Here is a 15,560-nt window from a genome sequence, read left to right on the forward strand (position 1 = left end):
GGGCACCCCTGGAGGTCACACCAGGCTTCCTGGGGGTGGTGATCTGGGGCCTGTGCTTTGGAGGGGGGTGTAGGAGTCAGCTAGGTGCAGAAGGGGGCCGGTGGCCTAAAAGCACGGCTGAGGGTTGTAGGCCGAGGACTGTAGGCGGCAGCAGAAGGCGGTTCTGAGGTCCCCCAGGCACTCAAGCCCTTGCTGGAGCTGGCTGGGGGAGGGGGAGGGAGGAGCTAGGGGCAAGCTAGTCTTCCAGCCGGAGACCCAGGGAGCCAGGCCTTGCGATTCCACATACAGTGTCTTGGGCTCTGGTCTCGGCTTGAACTGGTGGTGCTGATATGACGTCAGGGATAGTGGGGTGGGTAGGGGATGGTTGGAGGAGAGTTTGTTCTGATGGGGGTTGCTGGGGGGTGGTGATGCGCCTGCTGTGGCTGACCTCTTGGGCTGTGGCACACACGTCACTAGAGCAGGAGTAAGCAGGGGGATGATGGTGGGGGAGTCGGGCCTGTGCGTGGGAGTCAGCGGGCCGGTGGAGAGCTGAGCAGCGGTGGATGGGCGGCGCCCCCAGGTGCAGGGAGTGGACCTGTCTGGGCCGGGGCCTGGCCGCGGTGTCCCAGTCTTCAGCTTGGGGCGTGTCAGGAAATGCTTTTTCTCTGTCCCCGTTTTTGTTTTAATTATTTTCAGTTTGTGCTGATGTGCATTAAAGTCTTTGTTTCGGAAATTCAAGTCCCGTTTCCTCTGTTCGAGGTGCGTGAGGATGTGTGTTGGAGGGGGTGGGAGTCCTGCTTCCCTGCGTTAACTAGGGGCACACACGTAGGAGTTAGTTCCCCTCCCCTTGCAGAGTGCGTCGATGCCCTCCTGTCAACCGGCAGGGGCTTCTACCAAAGCCCGCGGTGACTTTGAACTCCGTGCTGGGACCCGGGTCCTGGACCCAGGAGAGCGCAGCCGAGCCCTGTCTGGGTCTCTGGAGCAGCTGGTGGGAAGTGGAGACCTTGGACCCGAGCCCAGTTCCCCGCGTGCCTCAGAACCAAGGTCGCGGGGGACGACAGCGGCGGGCTGTGTGGACTCTGGCCTCCCCAAGTCAGGATCGCCCCAGGCCCCGCACGTCGCTGCGGGCTAGGCGGCCGGTCAGCCGGTGGGTGGGTTGTGTGCTGTCCCCTGGCAGAGCCGGCCCGGCTTAGCCGGCTCATGGTGACGCCTCTTGGCAACGTGTGATTCCAAGTGTCCGCGTTGATTCCGGCTGCTGGGCGTCGGGCTGGGGCCTCTGGATCGCAGGACGGGGAGTGGTGCTCGGGCCTGGAGGTGCCGGTGGAGCCTGTGGGTCCTTCTGTCTTTTTGGGCTCTGGTCCTTCCACGCTGCTGCCGTCCTCCAGCTGGCATGAGGCGAGCCCCCTGGCCAGCGGGGCGGGGTGGGGAGCGGGCCGGGGCCGAGGGCTGCAGCCACCTCCGGGAACTGATGCTCGTCCATCCCCCCCGGAGCTCCGCTCCCCGTTAGTCAGGGCGCGCCCCGCAGCTGCAGGAAACGCGGCCCCTGCGAGTCGCCGCGAGTCCTTCCCAGGAAGTGTTGTGACTGTTCCTCAGCTTCACGTTTTTACGCTGAAATGCGCGTGGGGGCGGCGCCGAAGGGGTTTTCTTGCACCATAGTTCTGAAAACCATGCAGCGGGCGAGCGCAGTTTCTTCTAAAACCTTCTGCCGTCATTCTGCACACGTTGGTGGGCTCCAGGCCACAGCGCGTGTCCCGCGAATCTCACTGCCCGGTTCCAGGAGCCCCGGGACCCTGCGCCCCGGCTCCGGGCCTGCGGGGCGGGAGGCCCCCCGTGCACCCCGCGGGGCTCGCGGTCAGGCCCGGGCCTGGCGGGTTGTGGGTGCTGGAGGCGCCCTCAGCATTGCTGGATCCCTCCTTGGGAGCCCTCGGTGACGAGTGTCACAAGTGCCGGCAGCCCTGTGTCCCGTGAGCGGGCGGGGAGGGGGAGGGCCGCGGAGGTGCCCGCCTCTGCTGCCTCCCCCCCGGGCCGGGGCCCCCCAGCCCCGTGTGGGCAGCGGGCAGGGGAGCACAGCTTCATAGTGGCAGGTGGATGGCATCTGCCCCCCATACATACCCCCTTGTCCTGTGTTCCTGCTGCCTTTTAAGTCTGCGCCGCCGTAGCCTCTCGCAGCCGCCTGCTCGCCGGGTCTCTGAGCCCCGTTCCCGCGCTCAGGCTGGCCTGGCTGGCTCCTGCCCACCGGCCACTGGTCCCCGCCCAGGGTGCAGGAGCTCGGGGACCAGCACGGCAGAGCCCGCTCTCCTCAGTCACACGTGCGGTCCCCTTAGAGACGGTGGGAAGACGCTCCCCTCCCCTGCCCGCTGCACCCCACTCCACACTCACTGCTCGTCCGGTCACCCCGCTCTCTGTGGCGGGACGGGCCCCCGGGCGGGCGTCCTCCATGTTCATGCCCAGCCCACTCCCCGGTACAGGGAGTTGGCTGCTGGCTCCGCGGGGGAGCCAGCCCAAGTTGGGGGTGTGGGGGTGGCTGGGGGTGCCCCTCCCACTTGCCTCTGGAGTCGCCGGCTGAGGACGGCCACTTGTCGCGGCCCCTGCCAGCGGCGAGGTCTGCCCCCAGGGGCTGTGCTTGCTGGGGTCCCGGGTGCCCTGCTCTGGCCTGAGTCTCCCCTCCACCTTCCCGACGGGGCCGGAGGCGGCCGCCATGGCCTGCGCCCCTAGCTCGAGATGGCGCTGACCCGGAGCCCAGGGCCGAGGGGGGTTTAGTTTCCTGGGCGGTGGGGACCCCCCCACCGCCTGCCTCCACGGGTCTGGGGCCTGCTTGCCAGCCGGCGCGTGCATCTCAGGGGCCCTCCCGGAGGAGGTGGAGGAGGAGGAGGGCAGCTGCGTGCAGGGGTCACCCCGGGGCTGGGCACAGGCCGCTGCTGGCCCGGGGAGAGAGCTTTCCGGGAGGAGTCCCAGGCCTTTGGGGTGGGAAGCGGGAACTCCCTCCCCTGGGGTTCCGCCTGCAGGGAGAGGGGAAGAATGGCGCCCTGAGCAGGCTCCCCGGAAGCACGGCGGGAGCCCCCCGTGTGAGGTCACGCGTGGCCAGCCGTGCTGTCGCGTGGGGCCGCGTGGGGCGCTTGTTCCCAGGCCCCACAGAGACGCGGCCGCCTGGGGCTCGGGCTCCTTCCCCAGGATCCCCGAGACCTAACTGGCTCCCTGGCGCCTTCCCCTCCGACAGAGGCAGCCCTGTCAGGACACAGACGGAGCAGGGAGCCGGCGTAAAAGCCCGCGCCAAGTCTTGGAACGATCCCCGGCGGACTGTTCCCAGGGAGAGCTGCCCGGCGGGGATGGGGCCCTCCCGGGAGCGCGGGGTGACGGGGGCCCCGCACCCGAGACCGCCCTGGGCTTCGTGGGTGCTTCTGCTTTTGGCATCTTCACCCCTCCCTGCTGGACCCCCGCCCCCCTTGGCCTGAGTCCTGCCCGGGTTGGAGACGGAACGGGCGGGCCAGGCCACCCCTGTTCCCAGAGGCGCGTGCTCTGCCTCTGCCCTCGTCACCGCGCCCGGCCCCCTCTCGGGTGCTGTTCTCCGCGGCTGTGGGGCGCCGCCGGGGCACCTGGACCGGGCCTGGCTCTTCCTGTTCCCTCCGCGGCGCGTCGTAGGTGCCCACGCCGTGGCGGGGATGGAGGCCTGGCGGGCTTGCCCTCTGCTGGGCGCCGTGTGCCAGGGAGGCGTTTCCTCACGCGCCTTCCGGGAGCTGACGTGAGCCTCGGCCTGTCGGCGGCGCGGGGGGGCCCGGTTCTTTCTCCTGAGGCCTGGGGGAGAGCTGGGGGTGGAGAGCTGGGAGCGGAGAGAGCTCGCCGCTGCGTGCTCGGGCTGCCACCTCACCCCGGCCGCGCCTGGTCGCGAGCAGCCGGCTTCAGGCCCCCGTGGGGCTGCGGCTTGACGGGCTTCGTGTGACTCCCCGGCCGCGCCACGCAGCGGCATCCCTGTCCTCCGGGAGGCCGGCGTGAGCGCAGCAGGCGTGCGCCTCCGGCTGGGGGGCGAGGCGGCACCCTCTCCTTTCCACACGGGGCCTCCCGTCAGCCGCAGCTGGGGACCCGGAAGTCACAGGAACGCCGCCCACGGGTGCCGGGGAGGGAGACCCCACCTCGGGTGGCCGGCAGCTTCCCACCTACCCTGGGGCGCCCGAGGCGAGTCCCTGACCTTCCAGGACCCAGAGCCGGTCCCTCCGCCCTTGACTCGGGTCGGGGTCGTGCTGCCCGCGGGCTTGCCGGGAAGCGCAGCCGCGGGCCGCCTGGCGCGGGAGCACGTGTCGTGGGCCAGCTGATGAGGTCATCTTCCTGGCTGTGGCCCTCAGGCCCTGGGGTGTCTAAGTGCCCTCCCCAGAGTCCCGATCAGGCGGTGCTAGTCTGTCATGCACTGAAGAGGGGTTCCTGCTGCTCTTTGCTGGAGTTGGGGGTGCGGTTGCTGGGCCGCCGTGGGTGGCTGTGTGGAGTGACCTGAGGAGGTGTCCAGTGGCGCAGGGGTGGGCCTGGTCACACCAGCACCTCCTGGTGCTGATGCGGTTCCCTGCTTCGGCTTTACTCTCTGTATCACAGCATTAGAGAACGTTTTATTTTTCTGGAAACTTCCCTGTATATCTCATCAGGCACATTGTGATGGTCATGAGACTTACACGCGGCTTGCCCTCTTCCTAACACTCTTAGGTGGCTGTCGGCGGGCGCTGTTGGGGTGCAGCACCTGGCACGGCAGCAGTGATGGTGAGTGGCTGCAGCTGCTCCCCACATAATGTTTGGAACAGATCCAGGGTCAGGGTCACCGCAGGCCTTAGCATGTCTCACGTTGCTCAGCTAGTAGTGCTGAGGGAAAACCCGTCTGCAGGGTTTGACTTGGACTTACTGAAAATGGTCTTGAATCTGAAATTGGCCCCCCCGAAACCCTCCTGTTCCCCAGGAGCTGAGAGAGCCCTCTGAGGGAATGTTGAGAACCATAACCCTGTGTGTCTTTGTGTCTCTGACCAGGTCACCATGGCTGCTGTTGGCGCCCCTGCTGTCCCCCACGGTCCCCCAGGTCACCTCCCCACCTTGCTGCCTGTGCCCCGAGGGCATGCACCGGTTCCAGTGGATCCGAAACCTGGTTCCGGAGTTTGGGGTGTCCAGTTCGCACGTGAGGGTGCTTTCTTCTCCTGCAGAGTTTTTTGAGCTCATGAAGGTAAGTCATGTCAAACGGGGAGGAGCGGGTGTTAGGGTTAGAGGGTTGAAGGCATAGGACTGGGCAAGTCCTGGGCAGAGGTGCCTGCTGTTCTGGAAGCTTTGATGACTGTTCCCCTCACCCCCGCCGCTATGGCTGGTGCACTGTCAGGAGCTGCATGCTGTCGTCACCAGGGCAGAACGGCAGGGACGCGGCGGGTACTAGATTTTCTTCTTCTTTTTTTTTTTTTTAAAGATTTATTTATTATTTATGCATACAGGAGTTTGGGTATAGGCCAGAGATGCGGGGGGTGAGAGGATTCACCAGAGACAGAGTGGGGAGCAGAGCAGGCAGATCCACTGAAATCCACTGCTGAGGGGAGCTGTGGGGAGACAGGAGAGGTCTGCTGTGCCATGGGGGTTGCTTCCTGGCCGGCCAGGGATCGAACTCGTGCTGCAGAGGCTGCGGACAGCTTCATAGGTGACATCTTAACCCTTGCGTCACCAGGGAGGCCCTAGATTTTTTTTTTTTTTTTTTGTGGGACCCTCGCTGGTGGCCAGGGATCGAGCTGGTGCTGCAGCACTCAACCACTGCGCCACCAGGGGAGGCCCCTAGATTTTCTTTTTGAGGCAGGTTGACGCTGTGGTGTTGAAGATGTGGTTGCTTGGAAGGAGGTCAGGGAGGGCATGCCCTGCTGAGGATGTCCAGAAGGATGGAGCTTGCTCTGGTCAGGGCATGTCGGCTCCCTGCCTGGGCACCGCTCCAGAACACGCGAGAGTCGTCTTGGTAGACGTCACACCGAGGAAGGGCAGACCCCGCGGCCACGGGGTGGCGAGAGCACTCCCCACCGCAGGGGCCCGGGCAGCGGGTTCTCGGCCTCATAGTCCTGAGGCACATCCTCCAAGCAGAGACGTGTTGGGGCTGCAGTTTTCAACATGTGGCCCAGGTGTTGGCCAGGTGTTCGTGCCGGGTCTGGTTGCTCCAGGCCAGCTGCTAATTGGGGTGAAGTCATTCGGTGCTAACTAACCTTTATTAGCACCAACTCCCTGGGTTCACGTGAGGGCGGCAGAGCTGGGGGGGCCGGGCTGCGCAGTGGTGGCTTCTCTGCTGCGGCTCTCCTGACTGGGGTTTGCACCTCTGCTCTGTGGGTCCATGCTCGGCCTAAGCTCTGGCTGGCGCGTTCCAGATGCGATCCTGGAGCGTGGGACTGTGTGTGCCCCTCACTCCCACGTCCCGCGCCGCTGTCTGGCCCCCGTGTCCTTGTCTGGGGGTTATTGACGCTCCCGCCGGGTGCTCTCCGCCTGGCGCACACGGTGTTGGGAGGAGGCTGAGTGTGTGCAGGCTTCCCAGCTGTGCAGACCCCCCCCCCCCACCAGGGCGGCTCTTGGAAGGCCAGGGAGAAGCCCCGCCCCCTCTCCGTCTCTCCTGAGCCTACCCTGGGAGGTTTGCGAGTCCCGCCGAAGGGCTGTGTTCTCCCTGAGGAGGGCCACGCTGGCTTCTGCCTCGTGCCCGGGCTGCCGTGTGCTGAGGCCACACCAGGGGCGGTGGACAGTCCCCGCCCCCTCAGCAAGCCCCTTCGCTGCTTGCTTTTGTTTCTTCACAGTCCCCTGCCCCACGAGCATCTACCGTGGTCAGTCATGACAAGGCAGGAAAGAGCCCGGGAAATTCCTCTGTTTCTTTCTCGCTTAGAAGCCTCTCCCCAGTGGTGTGGCATGTCCAGGAGTCTGTCGTGCGTGCCTCCCTCTCCCTGTGTCCTGCTAGAACTTCACCTTCTCTCTGCCCTGGCCCCTCCCCTGGGTGGGCCGCTTAGGCGGACCTGCAGAAGGGGTCAGCGGCCAGGGTTGGAGAGGCCCGGGGAGGCATCATCTGCCGCGTGTCCCCAGCCTGCCTGTCTGCATTCAGCAGCAGCCCCGCTGAGAGTGAGACTCACGCCGCCCACCCCGCCCACCCCGCCCCCTCTCTGCCGTCAGGGACAGCCTTGGCAGCGGGGCTGTGTTCTGGAGCCCTGCATCTGCACACGTCAGGGTGCCTTCTGCTCCCGGGGTGCGCGCGGCGGCCTTCAGGCACTGCATGTGGCCCACACTTGCTCCTCAGCTGCTCTGTCGGGCCCTGTGGTCTGGCAGCCCCAGGTTTGCTTTTATTTTAGGCTGAGTATCTCGGAACCGTGGGTCCTTATTCGTAGGTTACTGTGCACCTTTTGGGCCTTAATTATGAATTGGTGGAGATGTAGGAGTGCCTTGTACCTAATTTGTTGGTGAACTGGAACATGATTGTGAATTTTGAATTGTTTCCTCTTTCAGGGCCAGATAAGAGTAGCCAAGAGGCGGGTTGTGATGGCCTCCCTCTACCTGGGGACAGGTCCTTTGGAACAAGAACTGGTAAGGTTTGTCTGAACGACAGCTGGGAACAACCCCCCACCCCCACCCTACTGCCCCCTCCCCACGCTCAGTGCCCTGGAGCCGCCTGGGGGGTCTGCCTGTCAGACAGTGAGAGGCACAGCTCAGAGGGCCGGCGAGACCAGGGGGGACAGTGCAGGGAGGTCTTATCCTGGCCTCGACCTTGCTGGGCCTCGGCTTTGCCTCTGTGCCGGTCTAGGCTTGGGCACATGGCCAGGGTGGTGTCTCCGCGGCCTATGAGCTGAAGATGGTTTTGCATTTTCAAATGATTGGGAAAAACCGGAAGAACATATATGACACATAACGAGCATGGAAGATTCAGATCCATGCGTGCACAGCTTCGCTGGCCAGTGCGCTCGCTCACGTCTTATCTGCGGCTGCGTCTCACCCTGGTGGGGCAGTGATGGCAGAGACCATCACCCGCAAGGCCCCACACAAGCATGGCCTGTCTCTGGACGGATAAGGTTTTCTGACCTGGAGTTGGGCCGGGCTGAGGGCTGGTGCCCGATGCCAGGTTGGCAGGCAGCCTTGCTCCAGCCGAACTGGCTGTCACGCCATGCTTGTCACAGTGAGCCAGCAGGGTAGGGAGGGGCAGCAAGGCCAGGTTGTATCTGGTGGAGGCAGAGTCTGCAGCTGAGCTGCACTGAGTCTGTGCATGAGACCCCTGAGGGGCTCTCTGCTCTGAGCTAGGGAGACGCCTGTGGCCCGGGGAAAGTGTTGCTTCTCGGTTCTTCCTTGTTTACACATGCGCAGGGGGTTGGCATGAGAGGCGGGGAAGGTGGTCCCCATGACATGCCCTCACTGCGAGCACGGTGCTCTTGGCTCTTCCTGCCCAGACGCTGGCCGACAGCAGCTGTGTCTTGGGCTCACACACTCCCCTGCGTTTGCAGTGCTCTGCGTGCGGGGGCTGCCGGCGGGGCCAGTGAGGCTCAGCTGTGGAGGTGCCTGTGGGCGCTGGTGTCTGGCGAGGTCCAGGTTGAGCTGTGGCCTCCCCCCGGCTGGTGACCTCGTGCCCTGGGCCTGAGCACCAAGGGCCCATGTGTGCAGAGATTGGTGCATTGGCTGACAAGGCGACCCCCCCCCCTTTTTTTTTTTAGTACGTAATGAACTTTTTGGAACTTAACTTCTGTTCTTTTGGCGTTTTCTTGAAAGGTGGATTGCCTGGAAAGCACTCTGGAAAAGTCACTCCAAGCCAAATTCCCTTCAGACCTCAAGGTCTCCATTCTCTTGGACTTCACGCGGGGCTCAAGAGGTAGGTCAGAGCCCCTCACCCCACCCCCGAGCTTCGGCATAACTCTCGGTCCCCCACCCTCTCAGCCCGGGCAAGACCCAGGCCCCTCGACAGCCCAAGTTGGGCCTCCTCCTGCAACAAGTGACTGAGGGTGGAGTGAAAACAACTGAGGCCAGAAGGAGAGCATGTCCACTCCCGCGTCTGCCCTGCGTCTCAAGGGCCTGCTCTGGGGTTCAGCTGCGTCATGGGCACCCACCTCCCCACGCTGCCCCACTCCAGTGGTGCATGGTGACCTCTGGCAGCCCCAGGCTGGTCTTGCCATGGCACCTTGTCCATTGAAGAGTGTTGCTTTCCTGCTCTTTAGAGCGCCCCGCCCCGGGCATGTGCCAGGCAGGACTCCCATGTGCTCATCATCCCAGCGCAGGCCTGTGCACTCTGACGCTGCAGTGAGGGCCGAGGGGGGGGGGGCGTCATCCCCTGGAGTTGAACTGCTGAGGGGGTGAGGGAGCAGTACCCCAGGAGGAGGGGGAATGGGTGCCGGTGGCAAAAGCAGCGGTGTCTCCTGCCCAGACCGCCCAGCTCCGCAGCCGGTGTCTGGAGTGGGGCTGCGCCGAGTGCCTTGCAGAAATGGCAGCCGGGGCCCGGCCTGGGTGGACGGGCCCCGCAGGGAGCAGCCTGGGTGCTTTTGCCGGCGTGACTCACCATGCTTTCTGCTCGCCCCGCGCCCAGGGAGGAAGAACTCCCGCACGATGCTGCTCCCGCTCCTGCGGCGGTTCCCGGAGCGGGTCCGCGTCTCCCTCTTCCACACGCCCCACCTCCGGGGGCTTCTCCGCCTCCTGATCCCCGAGCGCTTCAACGAGACCATCGGCCTCCAGCACATCAAAGTGTACCTCTTTGACAACAGCGTCATCTTGAGCGGGTGGGTGTCCTGCGCTCCCTGCCTGGGCTGGGGCCGGGCTGCCCGTCCGTCTCCTTACCTGAGCCGCCCTGCTCCGGCCTGCCTTTGCTCCGGTGGCTTCGCTCCCCCACATCTGTGGCGCGCGTGTGCTGCGGAAGCTGGAAGCCCTCAAAGGGTGGTACAAGTAGCGAGGGTTTGCTGAACACCTGCTGTGTGCTGCCACCCTGCGCGCGCTCTCGTTTGGTTCTCACAGTGACCCGTGCGGCGGCTTCCTCGCCTGAGACCCGAGAGGCAGAGACCGAGAGAGAGAAGGGCTTTGTCCGGGCCCCTTTGGTTCTCCCCCCAGGCCTGGTGACTGTCCGGGCCATCGTTGGCCTCGTGAGCGTCAGCGAGGCTGTCCACTCTCTGAGGGGCAGGGCTCTGCTGCTCACCGTCCATGTCCCCCGGTGCCACTCTGGCCCATCCCTGGGGACTGTCATGCCCGGGGTGGTTTGTAAGTTGGCCGTTGCTCTGGCTCCTGCTCCATCGTGGTCCTGTCCTGCTCCTTCTGTGTGGCCCACGCCCCGCCACGGCCCTGCTGCCGCGCTCGGCCTGAGTCCCCTGCTTCTTTCCCTGCAGTGCGAACCTGAGCGACTCCTACTTCACCAACCGCCAGGACCGCTACGTGTTCTTGCAGGACTGCCCGGAGATCGCCGACTTCTTCACGGAGCTGGTGGACGCGGTGGGGGACGTGTCCCTGCAGCTGCAGGGGGACGACACGGTGCAGGTGGTGGAGGGCATGGTGCATCCTTACAAAGGTACGGCCCCGGGCCCTGCTGCCCTCGAGCCTGTGGGCGGTGGGGTGAGGGCCCCGAGAGCACACCGCGGCTGGCCTTGCAGGCTTGGCAGTCACCGGTGGCAGAGCTGGCTCTGCTCTTGTTTCTGAAGCCAGACAGGCCTGACTTGTCGGACTGCTGTCAGCTCTTCGGGCAGGTGGGGGGCGGGCTTTGGTCTCAGTGCTAAGGGTGGGTCTGGGACCGGCCCTCACATCCAGGAGGCCACTTGCTGACTGGCTGTGCTTGATGGGGTCCCGGCTCGTACTCCCTCCCCCTCAGCCTAAGGCTCTGTGGCTCCCAGCCCCTTGAGGTCTGTGGCCTCCCGCCTGGAAAACGAAATGGGAGAGCCCTCAGCCCTCGGCTCTGCTCGCTGGAAACAGGCAACTCCTGGCAGCTGGTATTCTGGGGGCACTTGCATTCCTGGGATGCCTGTGGCTGTGGCCTTTAGGAAGGGCTGCTGCTGAATCTGCAACAGTGTGAGCATGTGGGGGCAGGGGCAAACCCGCGTTCTCTGAGGAGAGGCTCCGAGGTGTGTGACCTGACGGAGCATCTGAGGAGTGCGCCCATGGGAGCGTGGACCCTGGGCCGGGGTGCTGAGGGCACCAGGGGCGCACAGCCAGGGTGCAGACTGTGCCCGCCCTGCCCGCCGCCAGCCCGCCCACTCCCTGGTTACTGGTGTAATTTGGATTCCATCAAGATATTTGTGGATGTCTCTGCCCGGGCCTGCAGAGAGGGGAGAGAACCTGAGCGGGCAGGGGTGAGGACCACCCAGCCCGTGCAGATGGGGGCACCCGCCATCCAGAACACCCTCCTTCTCCTGCACCACCTTCTTCAGAGGCGCTGGAGTCCCTGAGCCGGACCCCAGCACAGGCCACCCCTTCTCGACCTGTAGCCAGCCCAGCCCCCGCAGGTGCAAGGGCCCTCCCGCTCGGATGCCGCGGGCCTGTCATCCTCCCGTTTCCCTTCCGGCCTCTCAGCCCGGCCAGCGCAGTTCCAGAAAACCAGCTTGTGACGGTGTTGATGCTCTCTGTTATTTTGTTGTTTTTCTGCCCTTAAACTATGTTTTTGGTTTTATTGTAGCCCCCCCACTTCTTGAGTTGGGTACTTGGTTCATTAATTCTTAGTCCTTCCTAATCAAATAACCGCATTCCCAGCCATTTCCTTACTTGTCTGAGCTGCCACCTGCTACCAGTCTTGTGCAAATAGGAAAGACCCTGGACCTGTTCTCTGGGTCCTGCCCACCCCCACTTGCGGGGCCGGTGGTTGCTGCATTGCCTGCAGCCCTGTGCCCCGCTGGTGCCTGCACGTGTCTTCATGGGATGGATGTGCTTTGCAGTGTAAGATGCATACCATGTGCCAGACCCCTCCTGCCCCCAGCCCAGGTCCCCAGCCCAGCATTGCCCCAGAGGTGCCCACGGCCCTCACTTCTGTCCCCCTCAGTCCATGTGGCCTGTTTTTTTTTTTTTTTTTTTAAAGGTTGGGTTTTGTTTCTTTTCTTTTTTTTTAAGATTTTTTTATTTATTCATACAAGCACTGGGTACAGTCAGAAGCGCGGGAGGGCGAGAGAATTCACCAGAGTCAGAGCGGAGAGCAGAGCATGCAGGAAGTACACTGCTGAGGGGAGCAGCGGGCGGCAGGAGAGGTCTGCGCACCATGTGGGACCCTCACCCGGTGGCCGGGGATCGAACTGGCGCTGCAGAGGCTGTGGGCAGCTTCACAACCCAGCGCTCAACCGCTGTACCACTGGGGAGGCCCTCATGTGGCCTGTTTTTGACCTTTGTATATAGAATTGGTCAAGGCCGGTTCCCGTCCCCCGAACTCCTTGTGGACAGGGCCCCTTGTGACATTTCTACCCGAGAGCAGCCTTGCGCCAGCCTGCTGCCCTGTGCCCAGTAAATGGCCAGCGGTGGCCTCGATCTTGTCTGCCACGTGTGTGTCCCCTGGGCCACGCCTCTTTCCTTTACTCCTCCCCCCGTCTCCCTCCAGGTGACCGGGCTGCGTATTGCAAGGCGGCCAACAAGAGGGTGATGGACGTGATCAACTCGGCCAGGGCCCGCCAGCAGATGCTGCATGCCCAGACCTTCCACAGCGACTCCCTTTTGGCCCAGGAAGATGCAGCTGCTGCCGGTGATCGGAGGCCAGCCCCGGACACCTGGATTTACCCTCTGATCCAGATGAAGCCCTTTGACATCCAGATTGACGAGATCGTCACCGAGACCCTGCTGACAGAGGCCGAGCGAGGGGCCAAGGTCTACCTCACCACCGGCTACTTCAACCTGACCCAGGCCTACATGGACCTGGTCTTGGGCACGCGGGCTGAGTACCAGATCCTGCTGGCCTCCCCGGAGGTGAATGGCTTCTTCGGGGCCAAGGGGGTGGCGGGCGCCATCCCGGCAGCCTACGTGCACATCGAGCAGCAGTTCTACGGCGAGGTGTGCAGCCTGGGGCAGCAGGAGCGCGTGCAGCTGCGGGAGTACTGGCGGAGGGGCTGGACCTTTCATGCCAAAGGTACGTGGCTGGCCGGGCTGCCCAGCGTGGGGTGGCGGGAGACAGGCGGGAAGGTACCCCGTTCTCCTGGCAGGCTGTTAGCTCCCTGGTGCCCCACACCTGCCTGTGTTGCCCCATTCAGTTGCCCCCCAGGCACATCGCATCTACCCTGTTGGTGTCATCCTGGTGGTGCAGAATCTCCCTTTTGTGCACCCAAACCCATGTGGATGCGAAGTGTTGTGCTGTTCTCAGAAAACAAGAACATGATTTCTCTCCTCAGTCGATGGAGCACCCGGGGTTTGGGCTCCCTGTGCGTTGCGTGTGGCCCTGCCTCTCCCTGGGACAGTGGACACACCAAGGTCATGTACCTGGAGTGGACCGCCCAGCTGCTGTCTTCCCTGCCCCCAGACCTCCACTTTATTAGCTGAGGAAATCGAAGCCGTGCACCAGGACCCCTAAGGTCCTCTTGCTGCTGGAGCAGCCTGCAGGTGGCAAAACCCCAGGTGCATGACCCTGATGTGCGCAGGCGGGTTTAGGAGCTGGTATGTCACTGCAGGGTGATCCCCGTGCTCCGTGCTGTGGGAGTGCTCTGCCTCTAGCATGTGACTGCCTTTCTGGCATCCGAGGGAACGAGGTGCAGAGGCCCTGGCCACCCATCCAGCACGTGGCTCTGTGAAGTCGGGTGGTGCTGGTCCTGGGCCCTCAGAAAGAGCTGATACTCCGGCTCCTCCTCTGTGGTGCTGAGACTAGGTCAGCTTTGGGCCCTCAGCTTGAACTGTTTCTGAAGCTGGTTTTTTCATTTGGGGAGATGTTGCAAGAAATGCCAAAGCCCACGCCATCCTAGACCCCCCAAGTCCAGGGCTCTGGGGGTTGAACCTGATGTGGCTTCCTGAGACATCCTGATGCCCTAAGAGCCAGTTATGGCTCAGAAGGGGGATGCTTCTGGCTTCTTGGGTGGCGTCCACTTGCTGCTGGGCAGGCCATGGGCCTGCTTGGGCAGGTGCTTTGTTTGGCGCGGGAGGCTAGCTGCCCGCGCTCTTCCATGGAGGGAGGGAGGCTGGTGGTCCGTGTCCCAGTCAGGTGGCGGCAGCGGGGGGCATGGGAAATATGTGGGACTGGCCCTGGCCCTTCTGGGAGCAGCAAGAGGGGCTGGGCAGTGGGGGACGCCTTGAGCCACGAAGGGGACCTGCACCCAGCTGAGTGTATAACTGGCGCAGAGCCACATGGGGAGTCCGCTGGCCCCAGGGCTTCGGTGACAGGCCCCAGCTCAGCACCCCCCCTCCCCCCCCCCCCCCCGCGGCCACTTCCCTGAAGCTGTGTGGATCGGCGTGGTGACTCCCTGGTTACCGTTGAAACAGAAGCACCAACAGGCTTTTCCAGTGAGTCCCGCCTTTTCCCGGATGGGCCTCTCCCACCTCGCTGCTCCGCCCGCCTGGCTGCCCGATGGGGTGGGGCCCTGGCCTGGAGTCCCAGGGCTTGAGCCTGTGAGGGCCGGGCGGGGGCGGGGTGCTTGTCAGGGGCCTCTGGTAAAGCTGGCACAGGTAACTCTGGGAGTTGGGAGCTGGGGTCCCTCCCAGTAAGTGTCTGTGACCCTTGGGGGTATTGGTGAGCCCCCTGTCCAGGTCATCTTTCGGTGGTCCCTGCCCCCAAGCCACTGAGGGGAGACGGCTTGCGCGGGATGAGCAGGCCGCCCGGGTGGAGGCAGGCAGGGGCGGCGTGGTGGGTGCGGGGACGTGGTCTGTGCACCCTCCGCCGACCCCACTGGTAAAGCTGCCTGTCTGCTCTTGTGTGTCTGCTTGTGTGCTCCAGAAAATTCTTGCCAGCGGCTCTAGAGCCAGTAATGGATTCCTTTCTCCCCCCACACGCTGGTCAGGCCTGGGCTGGTCTGACTTCTGCTCCCAGTAGCCCTCAGGTGAGCAGGGCGAGCCGGGATGCTGTTCCCGCCTGCACGGTGTTCCCTGCCAGCCCCACACAGCCTTGGCATCAGCAGCGGGCGGCACTGCGGGCTGACTGTGAGGGGCGTGCTGCTGGCCCCGTGAGTGGGTGATGTGAGAAAGCCCCGTGGGGTCCCTGTGTCAGTGGGGACAGCAGCCTCCTCTCGGAAGTGAGTGCCCGAGTCGTCAGGGCCAGCACCTTGCAGTTCAGCCATGACAGGAAGTCCAAGGTGCATTCCTGCCGTTTCTGCCTCAGGAGCGTTGCTGGGATGTCAGGCAGCAGCCCAGAAGCCTGCAGAGCTTGTGTGCGCTGGCTGTTCGCCGAAGCAGGGCTCTCTGCAGCGTGCTGGTTTCCAGCAGCCTTGGCTGCAGGTCACGTTTTAATCAGCAGAGCTTCTGTGAGGCATGTTTCGAAGGCATGTTCTACCTTTTTTTTTTTTTTTTTTAAAGATTTATTTATTTATTTTTACAAGCACTGGGCACAGTCAGAAGTGCGGGAGGGTGAGAGAATTCACCAGAGCCAGAGCGGGGAGCAGAGCAGGCAGAAGGACCGAAGGACACTGCTGAGGGGAGCAGCGGGCGGCAGGAGAGGTCTGCGTGCCATGCAGGGCCCTCGCCGGCGGTCGGGGATCGAACCAGCGCTGCAGAGG

At 63.8% G+C, this 15,560-nt stretch overlaps 1 protein-coding gene across 1 annotated transcript in view; it reads left to right on the forward strand.

The window, feature by feature from the left end:
* The window catches only part of PGS1 (phosphatidylglycerophosphate synthase 1), a gene marked incomplete at its 5' end in the record, with an annotated part of 32,538 nt that overhangs the window by 3,048 nt on the left and 13,930 nt on the right, over nucleotides 1–15,560 (forward strand). The window contains 6 exons of the mRNA XM_084237750.1: nucleotides 4,981–5,170; nucleotides 7,450–7,527; nucleotides 8,698–8,797; nucleotides 9,506–9,695; nucleotides 10,293–10,471; nucleotides 12,476–12,997. Of these exons, the coding sequence (XP_084093876.1) occupies nucleotides 4,981–5,170; nucleotides 7,450–7,527; nucleotides 8,698–8,797; nucleotides 9,506–9,695; nucleotides 10,293–10,471; nucleotides 12,476–12,997 (1,259 nt within the window). The remainder of the gene's footprint in view (nucleotides 1–4,980; nucleotides 5,171–7,449; nucleotides 7,528–8,697; nucleotides 8,798–9,505; nucleotides 9,696–10,292; nucleotides 10,472–12,475; nucleotides 12,998–15,560) is intronic.

This window comes from Talpa europaea (assembly GCF_964194135.1).
Source record: "Talpa europaea genome assembly, chromosome: 7".
NCBI classification, from domain to species: Eukaryota; Metazoa; Chordata; class Mammalia; order Eulipotyphla; family Talpidae; genus Talpa; species Talpa europaea.